The sequence below is a fragment of the Gilbertella persicaria genome (assembly GCF_025201335.1).
Source record: "Gilbertella persicaria strain CBS 190.32 chromosome Unknown B0P05scaffold_11, whole genome shotgun sequence".
NCBI classification, from domain to species: domain Eukaryota; kingdom Fungi; phylum Mucoromycota; class Mucoromycetes; order Mucorales; family Choanephoraceae; genus Gilbertella; species Gilbertella persicaria.
This window is the reverse complement of record NW_026251972.1, coordinates 430,504-452,867: the sequence shown is the minus strand read 5'-3', so window position 1 is coordinate 452,867 and position 22,364 is coordinate 430,504. Positions and strand designations below refer to the sequence as shown.

Here is a 22,364-nt window from a genome sequence, read left to right as displayed (position 1 = left end):
TTTATGAGCGGTACGTCATCTGGCTGCCCAATCATGCTGCGGGCTGAGAAGGAGTTTCAAGCCAAAACTCAAAAGCAGCTGCCTCTATATTTACACCACTTTCATATGATACATGATTGGTAAGATAATCAAGAACAATAAACAGTATTCATTCTTGAACTCTATATATGCGTTTTGATCTTTACTGTAATTCAGGAGAGGACATCATTGTTGTCTTTATTTTTTTTTTTATAAACAATCACCAAATAATGTAGAAGTCTTCTTTTCAAGCTGTGCTGTTGTTTCTAGTCGAAGCTTCTTCACTTTCTGTAAATCAAACAAAGCAGGATCAACCTTGGAAATATTTCTCTTGACTTGTTGCACTTGTGTTGTTGTAGTAACAGCGCCATTGCTTGATGAAACAGACTGTGCTTCAATCTTTGATTTGGATTCTTGTTGCGGTGTTTCTTTGGTAGGTTCTAGGGCATCCAACTTTGCTTTTTGTATCGCATATCCAATAGCCTGAGCATTCATTCTGACTAACGTTGGGCATGGGTTACAGCAACCAATGACACCACTAGAGTCTGTAGGCATGCGTTCAACCAAAGTCATCAACATATGGTTAGGCAGAACGTAACGAACAGATTCATCTCCTTCTCTTGCGGTATGATCACGCCAGCTATGAAGAGCCTTAAATACAGCCAATTGCTGAGGATTCAGAGAGTATTTCCACTTTGACAACATGTTTTTCCATCCACCAGGACCAAGACCAAGAACAGCGTCATATACTTCCTTTTCGTATTTTTGGAGAGCAACATCATTAGATCTTTGAAGACAGACACGCACAAGGTTTCCTTCACTCGTAGAGTTTGTCAAGAGTTCATTACGAAGACAGTCATAAATGTACAATAAGAAATGTGTATCAGAACGAGCATAATTCAACATCTCCTCTGGCAATGGTCTAATTCTCCAATCGGCCAACTGGTACTTTTTATCAGCATCGAAATTACAGTATTTCTTCAAAAGATGAGCAAGACTGTGGTGAGGGAAATCAAGCACTTTTGTAGGAAAGTAAGTATCAAACAAATTGACAATATAGAGGCCAAAATCGCGTTGAAGCCAAATGATATCAGATTCAGCACCGTGAAGTACTTTGGTAATATTGGGATCAGCAAAATACTCGTTCAACATCCATAATTTGTCACGGAGTTCCAAGGCATCAATCACGAAATCTTGTTCGCGAGTACTGAGTTGCATCAAACATGTAAAGCCCTGATAACTACGGTAATTGTGATGTTCTAAATCAACAGCAATTTCTTCCTGTCCTTCTAAGTGTTTCAGCATCTCCAATAATGCTTCTTCTGTATCAACCCATGTTGCTGAAGTAGTGTCGTATGGTTGGTAAATTTCTGGTTCACTGATTTGAAACATGCGTTCAGGATATTCAATGTGGTTGATTTCATAGACATAGGGATGAGGGAGTGATTTGTCTTCAGAGACAGGAGTAAAATCAAGTGGGACAAGTGCGTGTGGTTTATACTTGATTTTTCGTTCAAATGGTGTTGAATTAGAGTTGTCTACTTTGTCCTTAAACTTCATTTGTGGTCGAACCACATTATTGGCATGTAAGAATTTATAGTCAAGTTTGTCCTATACGATCAATGAATAACCTGAAATTTGGTTAATATCAGTACCTTAGTAGCAATTTGTGTAATTTCGGGCGTATTGTTCTTCAAATCATCTTGATTAACCTTGCCACCCATATGGTCTAGGCAGAGATCCTAGAAATACAATAAGAATTGAGCTGAATTGGACACACATACTTACTGCTTTTTCTAACAAACTATCACAGACGTCTACTACTGAGCCATATCGGTCGAGAACATCATCAACATCTTCGAAACTCTTTGCAGTAGCACCACAGTCAGCAGCACTGTGTTGCAATAAAGCGTTACCCATAGAAAGAGAGCTGGATCCAGCGTGATCCAAGTCTTTAGCAAACTGTCTATCAAGCGACCTATAAAAGCCAACTTCTTCGACTGAAATGCTATTGGCTGCTGCAGTTGCTGAAACCAGAGATTTAAACAAAGAACTTTGAAAGTCTTTAAAGTCTTTGAGAGGGTCTGGGATTTCTTGTGCACCTAAAGACATAATAAAGAGATAGTATGGATACAGAAGTTGAAAAATCTTTATGATAGACCTAATTGTGACTGTGCAAACTTTTGGAAGGTGGCAAACTCCGGTCTGTTCATGCAAAAAGAAAGAAATTGTTGTGCCTGCCTTGGTTTTTCTTTTCTCCCTTAAAGACAGACATATGCAACAAAATATAGCTGAAGACTTTTCTCTAAAAGAAAACAAGCATCCGTTTGTTTTTGAAAACCTTCAAGGACATGTGTTTAAAATAGCCATTATCAGCGGTAATGGTTTTCGAATGCAACATCAGGTTTATGCTTTGATGATTGAAACAGATACGAGTGCTTCTTTCAAGAACTATTCGATAAATGAGGAAAATGAAAGCAGTATCAAGGTTAAAGCGCCAGATGTACGCTTTGTTGTTACACTAAAACCTACATTTCAATTTTGTTGCACAAGACCTGGCATATAGATCGTATGGATATGATAAAACGTCTGGAGCAATCTGGCATTATCAAGTGAAACCAAGCGATAATACCTACTATGGGTTAGGAAAACGTTCAGGCTCTTTGGATTTGACGGGACGTCGCTTTCGGCTAGAAAGATTAGATTATATGGGATGCGATGCACAAACAGCTGACCCATCTACAAGTTTTGCCCGTTCTATATTAGCTTGTCAAGTACTGCAAAAGAAGCATATGGCATTTACTATAATAACTTCTCCCCGACTCTGTTTGATTTGGGAAATGAAATTGACACAGTAAGTCAGCAAATAGCTTTTGCTTTTCTAATCTGTAGATGTGGGGACCTTATATTTACTATCAATCTGAATATGGTCCTCTTGATTACTACATGATATATGGTCCCTCTGTTTCTTCTGTCGTGCAAGATTATTCACTCATTGCAGGCCTACCTCACCACCTTCCACCTTGTTATTCTTTTGGTTATTTTACTTCTTCAATGGGTTGTACTGAAGCAAACAATGTGCAAGAAAAAATCAAGCAATTTAATGACATGTGTCAAATGCATAGCATTCCTTGCGACGGTATACATCTTTCTTCTGGTTACACGATGAACGAGCATAGAGATCGTTGTGTATTTACATGGAACACTAAGCGTTTTCCAAGCCCAAAAGGGCTTGCAAAGACATTGGAACCAAAAGGCTTTAGATTTTTGCAAATGTCAAGCCTTGGCTTATTCAACAAAGCCATCCTGATTTTGATCAATTGCGTGAAGATAGAGGGCTCATTTGAAACAATGAAACGAATGAACCCAGTACAGTTATGCAATGGCGTGGTGGACACAACACAATGGGTAAAGCGAGTTACATTGATTTTTCCAGTAGAGCAGGCTATGAGTATTGGAAGTCTCATGTCAAATCACAACTGTTGGATAAAGGGTGCTTGGTATGGCTAAATAACAATGAACTTACGTTACCAGATGATAGTTTTGTATTTGCTTGTGAGGTTCTTCCTGATAAGTATGTCAACTTGTTTCCAAGTGAAACTAGCTCTGTCTCAGGCCCTTCAATTATTGCTTCACAGTATACAACACAACTAAAAGAGATTGGAACAGTATTGTTGACACTTTTAATGGCACAATCTTCATATGAAGCAATGCTAGAGCATGAAACTACCTTGAGTCCCTTCCTTATTTCTCGATCAGCTGTACCTTATTGTAACCAACTTGTTTCTCAAACATGGTGTGGCGATAATACAACTGCGTGGAAGACAATCCAATACAATGTTTCGATGGAGTTAGGTGCTAGCCTTTGTAGTATGCCTGCTGGTTATGGTCATGGCATTAGGGGTTTTGCAGGGCCCAAACCGGACCCAGAAATGTTTGTTCAATGGGTTCAACAAGGTGTTTTCTGACCTCGGCTTTGTATTCATTCTTGGAACACGGATGGATAAACAACTGGGCCTTGGATAGTGATAGCTCATCATTTATCTGCCATTTTTAACAGTTTTCGTCTAGTATCCTGAAGTTCTACCAACCATCCGTGCTTGTATTCAGTTTCGATATCGACCAATCCCTTATGTTTATTCACTCTATGTGAAGCATGTCTATAAAAAGGGAAAGCCTCTCTTTCGACCTGTCTTTTATGGCCATCAATACGATACGCTTACATACCAACAAGGATTTGGATTTACGCTGGGACCTTCTGTCTTGATAGCACCTATTTTTGGACCTGATCTTAAGACCAGAAAAGTATACTTGTCATCACAGTCTTCATGGTATCATTATTAGACAGGGGAATATTACAATCGTACAAAAAGTCAATGGGTTCATGTTCCCGCACCAATAACAGATGAAGCTGCCTCTTCTTTGTTAAGGCTGGCTCCATGCTGATTTTTGGTAAAGTGATGAGTAATATGTATGCTATCCTTGACAATGAAAGGCGTACACAAATATTCCCTGAAAAGTATGTGGATGGCGCTGAATCAAGCAAATGTACTTTTGCGCTGTATGAAGATGACGGAGGTACATTATATCATGAAACTAGAAGAGCCTATGCAGAAATTCATATCACTTTGAAATCAAATGAGAGAGAGAGCTTCGGGTTGGAATAGATATTATCAATGATGGTTATTTTCCTGACTACGACACAGTAGGGTAACCTGCCCTATTGCAAGCGAAACAAGACAACTAGTGTTTGAAGGCCAAGATGACTGAAATGCGTTGCCAACAATAGTAGATGACAAGACTATGCATGTCTATACAGGACTAACGATAAGAATGAACAGATATAAAAATGGTGACAAATGAGCAAACATGTTTAGTCCTTTGTCTAGCAAAGCGTTGTCTCTTTATGTTCTATCCATAAATATCTAGCGGATCAAATAAAAGCTTTCTTTTCCCTCAAAAATGCATCAATATTATTCTATTGATTTAGATATGAAAGAAACTTTTAGTACTTTTGACTACTCTAATCATACCTATATTGTATTTGAAATGTATCGAGAAACATAAATTGATGAACCAGAAAAGGAAAGAATTGAAAGAGATCCATATTACACTATTCAAATTATTTCAGATTACCGAGAAGTTTTATCACTTCATTATAGTTTGGCATATAATACTGGGAAACTAAGCATATATGATTCTCGAGAAAGACCTTGCTTTGCTCTCATTAAAATGGAAATTGATGTCTTACTATCTACCGCTCAATGCTTTATGGACATTGCCAACTTTTACTATCAGCTTCACTATGAAGAAAACAACAAAGGCAACTATAATCTATCTATATTGTCTAGGGAAACAAGTATACAGGCAGGAAATCTAATAGATATTATGTTTAAGACTGTACTAATTCTATCATCCGTATAAATAAATTTTATTTTACTGATTTTGAGAACAATCCTCTTTTTTTTTGCAAAGAAAAGCAGAACAAATATAAGAATTTGTTGTTTTTCAATTATATATCTTTGTTTCTATCTACTAAAGCAAGTTCAAAATAACCTTTAAGAACTATGCCCTTGATATACATTTTGAAGAATTCAAGCACTAAAGGCAGAGGAGAATATGGCTTGCATTAGAAAAAAAACGCCCTGGTAACTAGCGGTGTTATAAAATAACGTTTCATTTTTCTTTGCCAACTCGAAAATTGTCCCCTTTTTCAGAAAGCTTGATGAAATTTGTAGGGCTTACTTTTCTGATTCGAAAAATGTAGAAATTACAAGAATTGTTTCTAGAGTTTTCGGTCTATATCTCCACTTTTCTTATGCAAGTTTCAAACAACATTTGCTACGCTACTTCTCCATATTTAAGTATGTCGATAGCTCCATTTTTGAGCTCGCAACATGCAAAAGATGGCCAAAGAGTGAAGTATGGAAAATGGTCATGTTGAACGTTTCAATCTTTTGTTCTCAATAGCTTTAAAAATACAGTATACATTGGTAAAAGTTGTTTGTACAAGTAATTTAAATATCTCGATAAAAAAAGGCTGTATTATAATGTAAACTCTAAATGAAAAAGAGGGTATGCATGCTCCAATTTGCAAGTGTTCATCTTGAGGATTGCCTTCATGGGCAAAATACGGGATAATTGGGTTTGTTTTCTTCAAGATAACTTAGAGATTCATTACTTTGAATCTTTCCTTCTGGCCTACGAAAGAAAAAAAAAAGCGTAGAATCAAGTGTTTGTGCTTTTGTTCTAAACTAGTAATCGCACTGACCTTTTTTTTATATTCATGTTATAAATTTCGAGAACTTTCATTTAGCACTGCATAGACACATCAAGATAATACATTGATATTACAGTCATATTTTTCAAAGAAACCATATATCCAAAAAGGGCATATAACAAGCTGTATGTCTTATTCCTCATCAGTTTTCTTAAAACAAATAACTAGTGTACTTTTTTTTGGTCTTTTTTTTTATATCAATTAATAAGTTTGAGAAAAGGAGTATGTACAATCACACAAAAAAAAAAAAAAAAGGAGAATAGTAAATAGTAATAATAAGTAGAGAATAATGTAGTTTTACAAATCGGATACGTGTATATGCATATATTAAAGATCATCCATAAAAATACCTGAGGAATCGATAGAAGAAACATTGGGTTCATCATCATCAATAACAATGGATTCTTCTTCTTGCTCTTCGTCATCTATTTGAACTTCTTCTTCTTGCTCCTCTTCCTCCTCATCCTCATCTTTGCGGTGCTGACTCTTGTTAATACCAACCAAGATAGCAGCAGCCTCAAGCATCTGAACTTGCTGATGCTTTGTCAATGGCAGCTTTTTAGTAATTTCCCATTCTTCAGAGTGCTCCCAACGATGCTTTTGTAGACAATTGGGATGTTTGTACGATTTTCCACAGTCATTACATCTATATTGACCATTGAGGGACTCTGAAAGCCCACGGCTTTTCCTCCTAGCATTATAACTATTGCTAATGCTGGTGCTTAGGATATCCTGTCTAGAGCGGTTATTATTATTATTATTATTACGAATTGTGAGTCCTCCTGTGGCTGCTGCTGTGGCTGTTGCAATAGGCGTATGTTGTAAGGAAGAAGGATTAAAAGATGATGAAATCTTTCTAGTGGTCTTTATAGCGCCGGTAGCGTGACTAGAATGATCAATTGTATAGTTCTCTGGTAAAGAAGTAGAATAGTCTTGCAAAGACATATCACTAAATACCGTCTGGAGCGAGTCTCTACGACACTGTAACTGAGGCGGCAGTTTTTGTTCGTTGATAACAACAGAGCTGCCTGCAGTGTCCTCGCCACAAAAGGAGCTAGGTGGAGAAGGAAGACCACTGCTCTCTTTATTTTGTTGTTGTTGTTGTTGTTGTTGTTGTTGTTGTTGTTGTTGTTGTTGAATAAGTTGAAAAGTAAGTAAAGATGACATACTGTTTGTTCAAAACAAGATGAGGAGGTAGGAAAAAAAAAATAATTATCCAGGGCAAAAAATAAAATAAAAATAAAACTATACAAAGACGTAAAAAGTGCTATTGTTCTTTGCTTTCATTTTCTCACAGTTTTTTGAAAAAGAACTAGATGGCTTAAAAAGATAACAAGGAATGAGCCTACTCTTATATTTGGTTCAGGAAATTATCTTGGATGCAGTCTTGAAAGATAAATTATGTATAGAGATTTGATCATAATTCAAAACCAAAAAAAAGAGCGAGGATTACTAAACACTTGTTTTATATATTTATTACATTGAAACAAGACGCATATATTTATTGAGCGACCTTCTACAGGCTTCTTTTATTTGAAACATAACACTTTTCTTGGCTTTCAATAACCTCTGTATGTTGATAGTCTTTTTTTTTTTTTTTTTTTTTTTACTTAATATTATAAGAAATGTATAGAACAAAACTCATTAGTATTTTAAACGCAAGCAGTTATGTATTTTTTTTTATTTCAGTTCTGTTAGAATTGTCTTTTCGTCCTTTAGCATGGACTGCACTTTTTCAGGCACCTTTTCTAATTTGCCTACACTAGCCATAGCTGCATTTAAAATCTTTTCCCATGCTTTATATTCCTCTTGATCAGATGCAAAAGCCAATGCTTGATGGATCCAGGCCAAGAGACCATTGTATTGAATCAAATTCGATGTGACATTAGGAATTGCCGTTGCTTGTTCCATAATCTATTCTATGTTAGATTTCTTTTCTTTTCAAGAGTATCTTTTTCTTACTTCAATAATGGCCTTTTTACTCATTTGATCTGCATAAGCAGAGTTATAAAAATTGGCTATTAAATCAAACACACTTTGTCTAGAAAAGATCTTGTAGTCTTCAAATGTACGCAATGAAGAAGACAAAACATAGAGTAACCAAAGGCGTTCCTTTTTGTGATTGGGATTTGACGAAGTGAACAAAAAGGTAAACATTGGCACATACTATTTTGATATTAGTCATAGAAATAGCAAAAGAATGTTACTTACATTAAAGTCAAAAGTAGAGTTTTGCAAGATCCATGTAGAAATATGAGGCAACATGAAATGCTCTGGATGAAGCAGGATTGACAATGCATGTGCTGTGCAAACAGTAATGGCTGAAGGAATTCTAGGTGGTACATCCACTTCAGATCGACCGATGATTGAATTCTTAAATGCTTCCAACACAAACATAACAGAAGGTTGCTCTCTAAAACGAGCATGCTCTACCATCACATAGAATTGATCCATCATTTGATAGGCTACACTACGCAAATGTTCATCTGAACAAGATAAGCCCATCATCACAAAACCCAAACCATTGCATTCGATAAACTTGCGGCAGTCTACAGCACCAGAAGAAATCAAATTGGCAAACAAGGGGAAAAAGAAAGAAGAATCATAGACGAAAGCTTGTGTGGACTGAGGCTCTTGTTTCTCGAGTGCGCATCCGCTAGGAAAGTGAGTAAAGGTATATTTCATCAGAGCAGGGTCAATAAGACCAAGTGTTTCTATAGAAATAGAATTGGCTTGTAACAATGTACCAGCTTGAGCATGAGCTTGTCGTGTACGATCTGAGCCGGGACCCCACATAAGCATCTTTGGTAAAATAGTTTCACGTCCATATTTCTCACAAGAAAAGAGCACATCGAGAATCAATTTGTCGGCTAATGTGGTTGTGGCACTGTAGCTGGTCAATAGAGGATCTAATAAACCATGGTGCTTAGCAATCACTAGTGGTTGAACAGTATTAAGCGCATGAACAAGTTGAAGAATGGCAAGGCGTTGAGCATCATTGGTTGGTGCTTGTCGAGCAATCAGTTTGGCTACATCAGGGGCTGTTAATTGTTGATATTGGGTATGATCCAAGATACGTCGCAAATAAGTTTCAATAGGCTCGAGCTTATCATAATCTGCATAAACACGCTTGACAAGAGCCGTGACGAAACGAATGGCTTCAGCATCAGCCAAGTTATCCATCAATGAAGTTAGAATGCAGTCGCGAACAATCTCTGCATTGAGTTCACTCGCCCAATCAAAATCAGATGTCATGCTATTCATCCATTCAACAAGTTTGTCAAAGAATGCTTCTTCTGGAGGCTCATTAGAGAGCACATTAGCATCAGCAGCAAATGTCAATAGCTTCAATAAATGTTCCATAACTCTCTTGACATATTCATTTTGGTCGTCTTGATTACCATCTAATAAATCGTAGCCAATATGTATCACATCCACCAATTGATAAGTCAATAATAGAGAATCAGTCAAATGTTCAATCACAATTGTAGCCACATCCACTGAAGAAGAAATACAAGCAGATCGAAGCGAATCAATGTCTATGGTACATTGTTTGCCAGCTAAAATGTGCTTGATGATGGGTTCACAGCATACTTGTAGCAAAACATGGACAGCCTTCGTTTCAGCTTCGTCTTGTCTTTGTTTTGTCAAGCTCAACTCAAGCAAAGACAATACTTGTAGATTGAATTTTTCTGTGGCGTGTTGCTTCCAAAGCTGGGCAATGATTTCAAATGCCTTGCTGGGTATCTTGTAGTCTTGTGTGTCAAATTTATACATGTAATCAACAAGTACAATCAATAATTTCTTGATTGCATCGCTGAGAGTATTGTTCTTGGTCGGTTTTTTATCGAGAATAGAAAGGCTATCAAAATCAACTTGAACAACCTGATCTAAAAGAGCTTGAGCATTGGATCCCTCGCCAAATACATCAATAAATGCAATCACCAATTCAAAGAGCTATACAGAAAATAAGAAACCAAAAAGCAATATAAAGTGCTACTTGCCTTGATATTCATGTTGGAAGGGAAAGCTTTTATATTGGTTAGCTGTACAATAAAATCCATAGCTTGAGAACGAAGATAGCTTATTGAAGGATGGGCGAAGATAAAGTTGTACAAGTCTGTACGTATCTTGACATCTTGAATTTGTTTTACGAGTAGCACAATATGGCGTACAAGAGTAAAAATGAAAAAGAGTGCATCAAAGTTGCTTTCTGAATGCAACAAAATGGTGTTCAGGTGTTGGAAAACAAACAGATTAGCACAAGTCAATTCTCGAGGCTTCATGTGATTCAATGCATTCTTCAATACTTCAACAGCAAAGACGTTTGTGTATAACTTGTTTGTGGTAATGTTGTAAAATAAGCTAGTAAATGGTATTTTCTTCAGTAACGACGCTGTGTGTGTACTACAAAAAAAGATAAGTGTCTGTTCAGCAAATTTATGCAACACTCACGAATCCATAGAAGCAAATGATTTCATATCAACAATATCAGTATAAAAAAAGATGCTGCCGGCCAATGGATGACGGATACAAAGATAATCAATCAAAGGTTCATAAGATGTCCAATGTAATTGTTCGCTGCAAAATGTTGCTACTCTTTCAAGGTGTTGATCAAGGACGCACACGGGCAGTTGCTCAAGTAAATCCACAAATTCTTTTTTACAATCAGCTACACTACTGACCTCTTGTTCTATAAATCGAGTTAGAAATAAACAACGATTCATGCAAGCACACTTACGATTGATCAAAGTTAATAGTTGTTGTTCAATTGTGTTGTTACGTACTTGTTCTGATAAGGTTCCATCGACAGTTTGTCCTAAACATAATTTGGCTGATAGAATCATTTCATACTTGGTCCATTGCTGAACTTGACGAGGAGATATCACGCTTTGACTATCCAATTGTTGATCTAGTTTGGAGCAGATTGCTTCGATGTAATATGGCACATTTTGTTTGGTCAAAACAAGTGAAATCAGGCGAGTGATATAGAATATGGCAGGTTGTCTATCTGTTTTGATAAAGTTTATGTTTTCGCACAAGGTCAACAAGAGAGGACTGAAAGGATGCTTATAGTCAGATGCAGTGCTTATATTGGATGATACAAACGCACGGATCAATGCGTTTTCGCTGGAAAGGTGTTCTGAATTCACTTTGTTAACAAGGTCAACTAACTGATCCGTATACTTGTATTGTGCTTTGCTGAATCTGCTGATACAGTTATCCAAAAATTGAAGAACGGCTTGTTGTGTGCTGGACATTGTCAGATCAAACGAGTTATGATTTTGAGGCAATGCATTTAGCCAGAGTTGCACTTCTTCAGAATCATGTCTAAACATAAACGATTCAGACAAGGTCTGGTTCAACAGTTTTGCAGTCAATTCTCGGATGTGTTTGTAAGGTGTTTGAAGATAGAGTGTCAACAAAGTAGTGATATGAGAAGTAGAGGATCCAGCTATTTAGTTGTGTGAGCAAGCTATGTATATGACAGATGTACTTACATGATCGAGAAGTCCAGTCAAAATCAGGCATACTCAAAAAGAGCTTGAGCAAGTGGATAAGAGTACCAGGCTTGACAGACAAGATGTTTGAAGGAATAAAATTTCCAGGATCCACATTCGACTCCATTAAAGCTTCAGGAACAAACTCTTGGTAGTATCGGATCAATCTAAAAGCAGTGTCTTGCAATAATTGGTTCTGAGCTTCGAATTCATCTTGCTCCAAACCATCAGGGATGGTTTTGTTTGTTGTTTGCTTGTATAAGGCAACCAATGTCTGAATCTCGGGAATACGACGACGTAAACCTTCACGTACACTTTCAAGACACTTTTTCCAGTTGCCTGATGGCTTTTGCTCAGTGGAGTTTTCCAATTCAGACGATTCGAGAGCCATAATCACTTGCTTCATGGCGTGTGCTACCTTACCATATTTCTGAAAGGCTGCAGATAACACAAGCATGGTGGTGTAACGAACAAGTGCACTAGCGTGTTGAAGACCTTTACTAGAAAGTGATCTATTGAACGCATTAGGCAATACGTTGTCTAGTATGGTATCCACTGCTGGTGGTTCAGCTGGGTACATGCGTGATGATCCATAAAACAAAGGAGGGACAGCAAGTTGAATTATTTTTTGCAAGACAGTGATATTGGCCAGCCATTTACTCGAAATACGAGGTTCAAACATCAATGTGGCATTGCTCCAATACTCTTGTACTAATTCAGGACATGCGTCCAAAATCTTGAGTATAAGTTCTTGTTGTCTCATGTCATCTGAAGGCTTCAATGTGGTAATGAATTTGGCCAAAACACGATTAGTAATACGACTGTTGTTTATTGTTGTTGTCGATGCTGCTGTTTCTGGGCTGATCTGAGTTGGATACCAAGCAGTGTCTCTAAAACAAATACCAACATCAGGTACACTACAAATCGAAATCAAAAAATGGTGAACCAAATCTGCAGGTATGCCCGTCTCTTCCAGTCCTGTTTCCTCTTCTTCGTAACGAGCATAGATCTTGGCAAGTTTCTCCAAAATGTAAGATGAGAAAAAGAAAGTTTTTGTACTTCTGGGTACATTGGTGTCCAATATCAGTTTTTCATATACGACTGAAAGAATCTCTTCAATAAGCTAAGACATGTTAGCTCAATGCAAACTATCCATTTGTGTCTATGCTTACAGGATACGCATCTTCATCCATTCCTATAAAAACACCACTCACAAGACCTTTGATACCAAGGACTTGTCTTTTGATTTCAGCATCTGCATGTCTAAAAAAAGCAAGAACAAAATGCACATAGTTTGTTCTCAAATCTATAACTATGAGCTACACGCTTCCTTTGTTAATAACGCTTACCGTAGATATAACTTTGAGGTTTCTTTGCTTTTTTGTTTTGACGATACCTTGAAGCTCTCAGAAATCCTTCTGCTTGAAAGTTAAATGTCGTGAAAAAATCTCTGGCAGTTGATTCGTTAAAAGAAACAATCGAAGTCAATAATCGGAAAGTAGACTGACAGTGAGGGATACGCATGGAAGAAATGCCACGATAAATGTACTTCATTTGTCGTTGTAAAATAACCTGGATTAACTGTACACCATAGGAGCGAATGACAGGTGTAGTAGATAGTTTGATAAACAACCCAATGATATCAGGTAACATGCACTCCAAATCTTGAATGTTTGACTAGAATAAATGAGTATGAATGAAATAATAATATAGACACATACTGAAGCTTGATAGTCCCATAAACTGTTGAGATCGTGACTATCTGCACATGCCTGACAGTACTCTACAAGAGGGCGAGTGTATTTCTCGGTAGGATCTACACGAACTTTGACGGCGATGGCGAGTTGACTTCTTAAACGAGATAAACCTTGAATTAACAAACATTAGAATATTCAAAAAAAAAAAGAAGAAGACCGTTGAGTGTATACCTCGAATAAGCGCTTGAAGATCTTTGACTTTCAAAGCTTCAGCGACCTCTTTGGGTGTCTTGTAATATTCCTCAAGCTGAGTGGTATTACTATTCATAGTATGTCGAAAAGAATAAGAAAGCTCTCTTTTGCCATTTTTAAAAAAGGAACAAATTAGTGGCTTATCGAAACTCAGGACTGCTAAATCGGTTTGCATGAATTTAGCATCTTCTTTTTGTACCTCAGGGCATATGGTAGAATGGCTTGAGCTAGACTAATTGAGTGAAAAAAGAGATATTAAGGAAAAACGTCTAAAAAAGTTTGAAGTTACAAAGATTTTATTGATAAAAATTATCTATAGTATGAAACAATTTCTCAGAAATTACATAAATGGGTTAACAGGATAAATGTTGACAATAGGAGGTGAACGTTCTACATTCACTTGAATGCGAACTTGTAGCTTAGAAAAGGTCTCGAAACGTTGTGATTTGGCTTCATTGTCAATCAAATTATCGTTGAGTAGTTCTTGAGGAATTTCATAAATAGTTTTGGTAGCTGTTGATTCGTCATTGTCATCGCTTGAATCTTGATTAAGATATAATTGAGTACCTGAAGGCTCTCTATAGTCTTCATCTAATTTACGATTCATATCGTATTCACGAGTAGCTTCGATTCCTTCTTGCCAATAGACAGATAAGGCATGTTTACGAGGATCATAAACATACTTCTTGATAGGAAGAGCATCCATATGAATACGCTTTTCAATGCCGTATTCAGATATCAACACTTCAAAACAATCCTTCAAGATCTGAGTGACGATAGCTGTACAAATGACAGGCTTTTTTGTCTTGGTCTCAATCATATACAAGTAATGAGCAAGGTAAAGTTGGATGTTCATGTCTTGAGAATTCTTGGCTCCTTCCTTACGTTCATTACATTGAATAGCAACCTTTGTGACAGCATCTTTCTTGTAACCGCAAGACTGTTTGTTCTTGAGAGCTGCTTCCAATTGACGATGGACAATGATATCGGCAAAACGACGAATAGGTGAAGTGAAGTGAGTATAAAGAGGTATATTTAAAGCATAATGACCGTATTTAGCAGCGTCGCAAGAGCCAGTACAGAAATATTTAGCACGTTGCATAGGCTTCACAGCCAACAATCGAAGGACTGCTCTGACGTCTTCAGATTCAATAGCATTAAATGACTTTTGTAAAGCACCAGCAGATGAACCATCAAAACTATAGCCCATACCTTCAGCTATTCTGATAAACTCATCCTAAGCTAGCATTAGAACACATTACTCAACGATTTTCGAACTTACAAGACTCTTTTCATGAGGAGGAGAGTGTTGACGAAGCAAGGCATCATTAGGATAATGTGAAGCAATCTTTTGAGCAACACTCGTATTAGCACACAACATGAATTCTTCAATAAGGCGATTGGCATCTTTTTGTTCGTAAATAGAGACAGCACAAGGTTCACCTAGTTCATTCAACTTGAAAGAAAGACGAATAGAGTTAATAGACAATGCACCACCAGCAAAACGACGTTCACGCATCTGCTTAGAGAGTTGGAAAAGGTATTTGATATCTTGTTCTACTTCAGACACAGCAAATGATTTGACAGAAGCAGTGCTAGGTAAACCATGACCCTCAATAACTTGCTGAGCATCTTCATAGGCCAATTTGGCACAGGATCTATTCTGTATAAATATACGATATTCATTCTGTCTCTACTTACTTTATCACTGATTTACCAAACCATGTATCCTTAATATTACCTGCTCCATCCATCTTCCAAATGACAGAGAAAGCCAATCGTTCAACAGCAGGGTTCAAACTACAGAGTTGTTCACAGAGTAAAGAAGGCAACATGGGAATGACACGGTCACACAAATAAGTACTTGTGCCTCTATCAAATGCTTCATGATCCAAGGCAGTGTGTTGATGAACAAAATGAGACACATCAGCAATATGAACACCCACTTCAAACTCGTCTTTTCCTAGTTTGATGATATGGACAGCATCATCCAAGTCTTTAGCAGTGGCTGGATCAATAGTAAATATTCTATAGTCACGCAAATCACGACGTTTATCAATCTCTTCTTGTGAGATAGACCAAGGCACTTGAGGCAAGCATTTAAGTGCTTTGTTTCCAAAGGGCTGTTCAATGATATGATTGTCTTCCAAGACAGCTTGAGTTTCAGCAACAATATTACCTATATGACCGAGTTCACGAAGGACTGAACCTAAGGGATGAGGAGAGTCAATAGGCCATCGAGTAATCTTGGCCACCATAAGCAAGTTGGTGTATTTCTTTGGATTCTCTATTATGTCAAGAGGGGCATGGCGGATAGGAATAGCCATAAGAGGCTTTCTCAAATCAACAGGTTTAAACCAAACAATCTTGATCTGCTTTTGACCGTCTGATTCAGTTGGTCCATTCTCATCTTCACCGTCTGCTTTTAATGACTGTTCATCTTGTGAACTATGTCTGTGAACACTGAGAGTTCCTGAGCATGTTTGGAGTTTGCTAGTATTGCTGATGGCAACCACTTTACCAACGTACTTAGGCTTGGCTTTATCGTCTTCACCTTCATCTCTGGGTGGTCTTTCAAGGGCAGTCTTGTGTCTTTCTTCACGCTTCTGAATCATTTGCTCCTTCTTCTTGGCCCAGATTGTTTCGAGGTCTAGTAGTTGCACAATAACTGTATCACCATCAAGAGCACGGTTACGATCATGCTGACCATTGATAAAGATATCTCCACCCAAGTTTTCGCAAGTAACATAAGCATCAGTTCGACTACGCCTATTGACACGTAAAATGCCCTCATGTAATTCTCCTTTCTCAACCATCTTAGTATATATCTTGGGATCAAGGTAACGTTCAAAACGAGGTCTGTTTGATCTGGTAGGACTGATAGCATCATTGGGATGGCAGTATTCTTTTTCTTTTGTTGCAGAAGAAGTACTTGAGACCTCGGCTTTCTTCTTTTTCTTTTTCTTTTCAACAGCTTCTTTTTCTTCTTTATTAATCTCGTTTACTTCGGGTTGCTCTTCAATGATAATCTTGCTTCCAGGTGCCTTGGGTTTCTTTAACTTGGGCTTAGTCTTTTCTTCGGACGCCTTAGGTTTCTTTGGCTTGAAATTCTCAATTGATTCTGCAGGAACCCCGATTTCCTTTCCATGTTTCTTTTTACTGCCTGTCATCAAAGAAGAAGGTGGTGGGATTTGGGCATGACGATCTACAAAATCTTAGCAAGAACATTGGCTAGTTTAGTTACTTACTCTTTGCTGTTGGTGTGGATTTATTGGACACTCTTAAAGAGCCATCATAATCATAACTCATGGTAGGAGAAGCAGAATAAGACAACTTAGGAGAAGGGACATCATTCAATCGCTTCATTTTACCTGTGAGTGGAGCAAAGTGAACAGGACCTAATCTATCGTCCAAACTGAATGATTCTTTAAGAGCATCTTTAAGACCCTCGTAATCAACAGTATATGTTTTTTCTTCCGTTTTGGGAATGGCTTCCTTTTGCTTTTTCTTTTTGCTGCGCTTCTTAGTACCAGCTGTTTTAGGCTCATTTGATGAAACCGCAGTAGTAGTAGTAGTAGTAGTAGTAGTAGTACTAGTAGTAACAGTATCACTAGGCTGAACCGCAGTTACCTCCTTATTATCAAATGTTTCCATATCAACAGGCTTGTCTACGTTGCCATTGACAACAGACTTCTTTTTGGGTCTTCTGTACTTCTTCTTTTTGGTCGTGTCAGTTTGAGCATCATTAGGCTGAACTTGAGTTTCTTCACCAATGGATTCATGCTTAGCCTTTTTCTTTGCTGTATTCTTGTTACGCGTCTTTCGCAATGTGTTTGGCTTGTCAGGTATTTGCTGATTCTTTACATGTTCCGCCGTAGTCATGTTCTAAGAATGAGAGTATAAATACAAGTCAACTTTTTTACACCTGTTTGTCTTACAGCACTTTCATTTGCAAGCTTTTGTTGCTCAATTACCTTGTTTTCTGTCATGAGAACACAAGGTTGAAATGGTCGTATACTTAAGAGAAAGAAAAAAAAAAGAAAGCAACACTCATGCCGTAAAGAATGACTCTAGATTTTTAGAAGTCAGCTACCGATTTTTTTTACTTTGAAAGGTGTCCTGATCAAAACTCAGATTTCCTCCTCTTCCTTTACAAACTACTACCCACTATGGTCAAGTTCATCAAGGCTGGTAAAGTATGTATCAGATAACCCACATAAACAGTATTTCAATGGATGTATGGATTCAAATAAAAAAAGAGCGCAATGGATGGATGAAATACAGCATTGGATAACCTTGTTCATCGACACATGTACTCATTGTCTTTCTTTAGGTTGTCGTCATCTTGCAGGGCCGTTACGCCGGTAAGAAGGCTGTTGTCGTTCGTAGTAAGCATCCGCATACCGTGTTTAGGCAATCATTTTATTAACGCCATTGTAGACCACGATGAAGGTACCAAGGACAGACCCTATGGTTATGCTGTCGTTGCTGGTGTTGAACGTACTCCCCTCAAGGTCACTAAAGCCATGGGTAAGAAGAAGGTCGCCAAGCGCTCCAAGGTCAAGCCTTTCGTTAAGATTATTAACTACAACCACATGATGCCCACTCGGTAAGTAACCATGTCTGATGATTCAATCGAGTGTTTAACTTTTTTTTAGTTATGGTTTGGAATTGGAACAAATCAAGGGTACCGTTTCTGCTGAAACTTTCAAGGAACCTTCTCAACGTGAAGAATCCAAGAAGGTAAGAGACTCACAATTCAAATTTGACAGATAGCTCATGATATGATATATAGGTCATCAAAAAGCTCTTTGAAGAACGTTACCAAACTGGTAAGAACAAGTGGTTCTTCAGCAAGCTTAGATTCTAAGCTTTCCCGCGACCCTGTTTTCCTTTCTTCCACGTCTTTACCTTTCTCTCATCTTGAAAGTTAAACAAAATAAAAAAAATAAATATATATAAACATATTTAAAAAGTCTATTTGTCTATACTTGAATGCATAAAACCCTGTTTTGCGCTCTGTTTCTTTATACGACTGTTCGGACCGAAACTGAGCGATCTGTCCGGGCATTCAATTGGTGCCTTGTATGTCCCCCTCTTTTGGTATGGCTATTACACATCCAACAGGTCTGCCCATCCATCGATCCTTCTCTTTTTCCCTGCCAACCCAGTATGTTATCCATCCATAAAGACAACAGATGGATTAACCTTTTGTTTCTATAGATAAAAGCAGTTTATCACGATGTCCCGTGTTCCTTCCGGTAAACACGACAGTATTGTTTGTGTATGTTTACTAATTTGTATTTACAGTTCTTAACCCCACCGAAGAGGATATTAAGCTCTTGTTGAGTGCCCAATGTCACATTGGTACTAAGAACGTCAACACCCGTATGACTCCTTATGTCCACACCCGTCGTGCTGATGGTATGCATATAGAATATATAAGCATTTTTGTTTTGACCATTTGATGACATATAGGTATTCACTTGATCAACATCGGTAAGACTTGGGAAAAGCTCATCTTGGCTGCTCGTGTCATTGCTGCTATTGAGAACGTAAGTCATAGAGAGGTTGGTGAATGGAATGCTAATACGCACAATAGCCTCAAGACATTGTTGTTGTCTCTGCCCGTCCTTACGGTCACCGTGCTGCCTTGAAGTTCGCCAGATACATTGGTTGTGAAGCCATTGTTGGTCGTTACACTCCCGGTACTTTCACTAACTACATCACCCGTTCTTTCCGTGAACCCCGTTTGGTGATCTGTACCGACCCTCGTTCTGACTTCCAAGCCGTCCTTGAAGCTTCTTACGTCAACATCCCTGTCATCTCTCTTGCTGACACTGATGCTGCCTTGAAGTACATCGATCTTGCTATCCCCACCAACAACAAGGGTAAGCACGCCATTGGTTTGATCTACTGGCTCTTGGCTCGTGCTGTCCTCCGTCTCCGTGGTACTCTTGACTACGCTACTCCTTGGGACGTCATGGTCGACATGTTCTTCTACCGTGATCCTGAGGAAATCGAAAAGGAAAACGCTGAAGCTGACATTGAAGAAGGTGAATTCAATACTGAAGCTGTTGCCAGCGAATGGGCTGTTGAAGGTGATGCTGCTGAAGGTGTTGCTGGTATTGCTGCCGCTGCTGACTGGTCTGCTAACCAAACCACTGACTGGGCTGACGAATCTGCTGCTCCCGCTCAATCTTCTTGGGAAGCTTAAAGCACCCTAAATTTTTTGAAATAAACAAATGATTTTGGAACACAAAATATATATATATATATATATATATAAATGTTTATTATTTCATAGAAACCAACTTGACATCAAACACAAGGGTGGCGTTCTTGGGAATGTCTGGGGGAGCACCACGCTTACCATAAGCCAAAGGAGCAGGGATGGTCAACTTACGTTCACCACCAACCTTCATACCAGCGACACCAATGTCCCAACCCTTAATGACTTCACCACGACCCAAAAGGAAGTTGAAAGGCTTACCAGAGACATTCTTGTCAAAGACCTTACCGGTAGTAAGCTTACCAATGTAACGCATACCAACTCTTTGACCGGCCTTACAAGAAGCACCTTCACCAACTTTGACGTCTTCAATAATGAGCCCATTGGGAAGCTTGGTGACCTTGTTCTTGGGTTGTTCTTGCTTCTTCTTTTCTTCCTTTTTCTTAGGTTCTTCCTTCTTCTTAGGTTCTTCCTTTTTCTTAGGTTCTTCCTTCTTCTTAGGTTCTTCCTTCTTCTTAGGTTCTTCCTTCTTTTTAGGCTCTTCAGCCTTTTGCTTCTTGGCAGGCTGTTCCTTTTGAGAAGCTTCAGCAGCACGCTTCTTGCTAGCAGTGGGTTTTTCTTCTTCACTTTCTTCTTCTTCTTCTTCTTCTTCGGAATCCTCATCGACTTCTTCAGCAGAAATAACTTCATCACTGTCAACTTCATCATCAGAATCACCTTCTTGATTAAGAAATTCTTGGAGTTGTTCAGGAGTCAAACCTGGAGGAAGCTTCTTGAGGAATTCTTCTTGATCAAACTCTTCTTCAGAATCGTCAATTTCAGAATCTTCTTCTGAGCCCATTTCTTCATCGTCATCGCTGAAAACGTAATTACCAGTCAAGTGAACCACATTTTCACCCTTGACAGCAAAAGTTACTTCTTCACCTTCGACAAAGGTATGATCCAAGGATTGTTGTTCAATCTAACACGATTAAATCTCGGTTTAATGTCACATATATATATATATATATATATATATATATAGCATACCTTGTTAGGAATCAAAGTACATAAAACGTATTCTTTGTTATCAACAACAACGGTAACAGTGGTACGCTTGTTTTCCTTGATTTGCTCGGTAAGAGAAGCCTACTCATTCAAGTTAGTTTTGTTTCACTTTAACGAATAAATTTACCATAGCAATACGGAAAGAAGCAGACACAATCTGGCTGTATGTTTTGCCAGGATGCAAGGCTAAACCCCAAAAACCTTGTACGCTCATGTTGTGATTATGTAGAAAGAAGTAAAAAGGTAAGACACGAAAAAAAAAATTAAAGCAGCATTGAAAAGAAAAGCAGTCATAGCGTTGATTTGATTGCCACAGATATAGGCAGCTATCGATTTGATTGATTCACACAAAATGCATGCAATGTATCAGATTGTACCTAAATACACTTTTTATATATAATCTACAAAAGGCATATTAACGAATGTACACTATCCCATTGTTTGTAACCAAAGTACGATATACTCTTTATCCACCTTGTACAACAGACTTCTTTAACAACAAACAAAGAGTTTTTTTTTTTGTATAACTTTGTAACATTCGCACGTTTCATTGTCAGCAAGTTCTTTATAAGAAATTATGCAGTTTGTATGATTTCATCTTTACCTTTCTTTCTCTTTTGTTTTCAATATGAAATCTTTATTCTGTACTTTATTACTTATTGTACTTGTATTTGTTACCCATGTCTCTTGCTATCTAGCAGAAAAAAGTTCGCCTTTTACTGTCCATATATCCCTTCAGCAACAACAAGATGAACCTATCAAACTAAAAGCGGGTGACACGATAGAAATAAAATGGTAAGATACAATTCATAGCATCAATTTATATTGATATGATCAGGAATATGGTACCTGGTGTGCGTTTCCCTCTTTATGGCTATGCATCTTCAAGAACAGCCAAGACAGATGGTAAGTCACCAATACATGTTCAGTTACTCATAAGTATATATATAGTTGGATTACTTACAACACATGATGTTTCTCGTACACAACCTTATGTATATACCATCAGCACAGACCTCTCAATATTAGACAACAGCTATATCTGGACAGTGGGTCACGATATTCCAAGCGGAGAGTATCAGATTGGCATAGGCTTCTTTTACCATGAAGTAGCTTATCAAAAGTTTGTTGTTTTGTAAATATATTTATGACGTCAAGTATACACCATTGTAATAAAATAATCAATCGTAGCACACTTCAAAGTGATACATCCTCGGATCAACCGAATAAATGCCTCGGCTTTTATAGTGCATGTATTTGCTTAACAAAAAAAAAAAAAAAAAAAAAAAGAGCTTAACGACTGTTTAAACAAATAAAGACAATGTATATATGCTATG

At 37.8% G+C, this 22,364-nt stretch overlaps 9 protein-coding genes across 9 annotated transcripts; 4 read left to right on the top strand and 5 right to left on the bottom strand.

Moving 5' to 3' along the window:
• Nucleotides 1-228: 228 nt before the first annotated feature.
• B0P05DRAFT_466102 (ribonuclease H-like domain-containing protein) lies at nucleotides 229-2,130 on the bottom strand (the record flags this gene model as incomplete). The annotated part of the gene is made up of 3 exons (XM_051574308.1): nucleotides 229-1,629; nucleotides 1,674-1,760; nucleotides 1,807-2,130. The coding sequence occupies 3 exons, from the start codon at nucleotides 2,128-2,130 to the stop codon at nucleotides 229-231; spliced, it is 1,812 nt and encodes a 603-aa protein (XP_051436903.1).
• Nucleotides 2,131-3,863: 1,733 nt separating this feature from the next.
• Nucleotides 3,864-4,788, top strand: B0P05DRAFT_578297 (uncharacterized protein; the record flags this gene model as incomplete). The annotated part of the gene is made up of 4 exons (XM_051581845.1): nucleotides 3,864-3,977; nucleotides 4,090-4,349; nucleotides 4,430-4,675; nucleotides 4,728-4,788. The coding sequence occupies 4 exons, from the start codon at nucleotides 3,864-3,866 to the stop codon at nucleotides 4,786-4,788; spliced, it is 681 nt and encodes a 226-aa protein (XP_051436902.1).
• Nucleotides 4,789-6,552: 1,764 nt separating this feature from the next.
• Nucleotides 6,553-7,519, bottom strand: B0P05DRAFT_506896 (uncharacterized protein). Its single transcript, XM_051575547.1, has one exon. It carries the CDS (start codon nucleotides 7,463-7,465, stop codon nucleotides 6,626-6,628), a length of 840 nt encoding a protein of 279 aa, XP_051436901.1. The 5' UTR covers nucleotides 7,466-7,519; the 3' UTR covers nucleotides 6,553-6,625.
• Nucleotides 7,520-7,952: 433 nt separating this feature from the next.
• Nucleotides 7,953-13,829, bottom strand: B0P05DRAFT_635885 (ribosome 60S biogenesis N-terminal-domain-containing protein). Its single transcript, XM_051583608.1, has 11 exons — nucleotides 13,728-13,829; nucleotides 13,521-13,666; nucleotides 13,149-13,476; nucleotides 12,972-13,105; nucleotides 11,800-12,922; nucleotides 11,040-11,753; nucleotides 10,754-10,991; nucleotides 10,303-10,705; nucleotides 8,510-10,255; nucleotides 8,261-8,464; nucleotides 7,953-8,212 (listed from the first exon to the last, which is right to left on the bottom strand). Exons 1-11 carry the CDS (start codon nucleotides 13,822-13,824, stop codon nucleotides 7,979-7,981), a joined length of 5,367 nt encoding a protein of 1,788 aa, XP_051436900.1. The 5' UTR covers nucleotides 13,825-13,829; the 3' UTR covers nucleotides 7,953-7,978.
• A 259-nt stretch (nucleotides 13,830-14,088) lies between these two features.
• B0P05DRAFT_466383 (uncharacterized protein) lies at nucleotides 14,089-16,918 on the bottom strand (the record flags this gene model as incomplete). Its single annotated transcript, XM_051574328.1, has 3 exons — nucleotides 14,089-14,985; nucleotides 15,031-15,406; nucleotides 15,450-16,918. 3 exons carry the CDS (start codon nucleotides 16,916-16,918, stop codon nucleotides 14,089-14,091), a joined length of 2,742 nt encoding a protein of 913 aa, XP_051436899.1.
• Nucleotides 16,919-17,750: 832 nt separating this feature from the next.
• Nucleotides 17,751-18,618, top strand: B0P05DRAFT_534308 (ribosomal L27e protein family-domain-containing protein; the record flags this gene model as incomplete). The annotated part of the gene is made up of 5 exons (XM_051577310.1): nucleotides 17,751-17,944; nucleotides 18,082-18,136; nucleotides 18,189-18,357; nucleotides 18,407-18,491; nucleotides 18,544-18,618. The coding sequence occupies exons 1-5, from the start codon at nucleotides 17,918-17,920 to the stop codon at nucleotides 18,616-18,618; spliced, it is 411 nt and encodes a 136-aa protein (XP_051436898.1). The 5' UTR covers nucleotides 17,751-17,917.
• Nucleotides 18,619-18,990: 372 nt separating this feature from the next.
• On the top strand, nucleotides 18,991-19,965 carry B0P05DRAFT_585441 (ribosomal protein S2, flavodoxin-like domain-containing protein; the record flags this gene model as incomplete). Its single annotated transcript, XM_051582440.1, has 4 exons — nucleotides 18,991-19,009; nucleotides 19,059-19,172; nucleotides 19,227-19,303; nucleotides 19,351-19,965. 4 exons carry the CDS (start codon nucleotides 18,991-18,993, stop codon nucleotides 19,963-19,965), a joined length of 825 nt encoding a protein of 274 aa, XP_051436897.1.
• Nucleotides 19,966-20,013: 48 nt separating this feature from the next.
• On the bottom strand, nucleotides 20,014-21,264 carry B0P05DRAFT_534304 (uncharacterized protein). The gene is given in 4 exon segments (XM_051577309.1): nucleotides 20,014-20,422; nucleotides 20,441-20,941; nucleotides 21,010-21,108; nucleotides 21,155-21,264. The coding sequence occupies 4 exon segments, from the start codon at nucleotides 21,239-21,241 to the stop codon at nucleotides 20,045-20,047; spliced, it is 1,065 nt and encodes a 354-aa protein (XP_051436896.1). The 5' UTR covers nucleotides 21,242-21,264; the 3' UTR covers nucleotides 20,014-20,044.
• A 367-nt stretch (nucleotides 21,265-21,631) lies between these two features.
• Nucleotides 21,632-22,304, top strand: B0P05DRAFT_534303 (uncharacterized protein). The gene is made up of 2 exons (XM_051577308.1): nucleotides 21,632-21,822; nucleotides 21,866-22,304. Exons 1-2 carry the CDS (start codon nucleotides 21,656-21,658, stop codon nucleotides 22,164-22,166), a joined length of 468 nt encoding a protein of 155 aa, XP_051436895.1. The 5' UTR covers nucleotides 21,632-21,655; the 3' UTR covers nucleotides 22,167-22,304.
• Nucleotides 22,305-22,364: the final 60 nt, after the last annotated feature.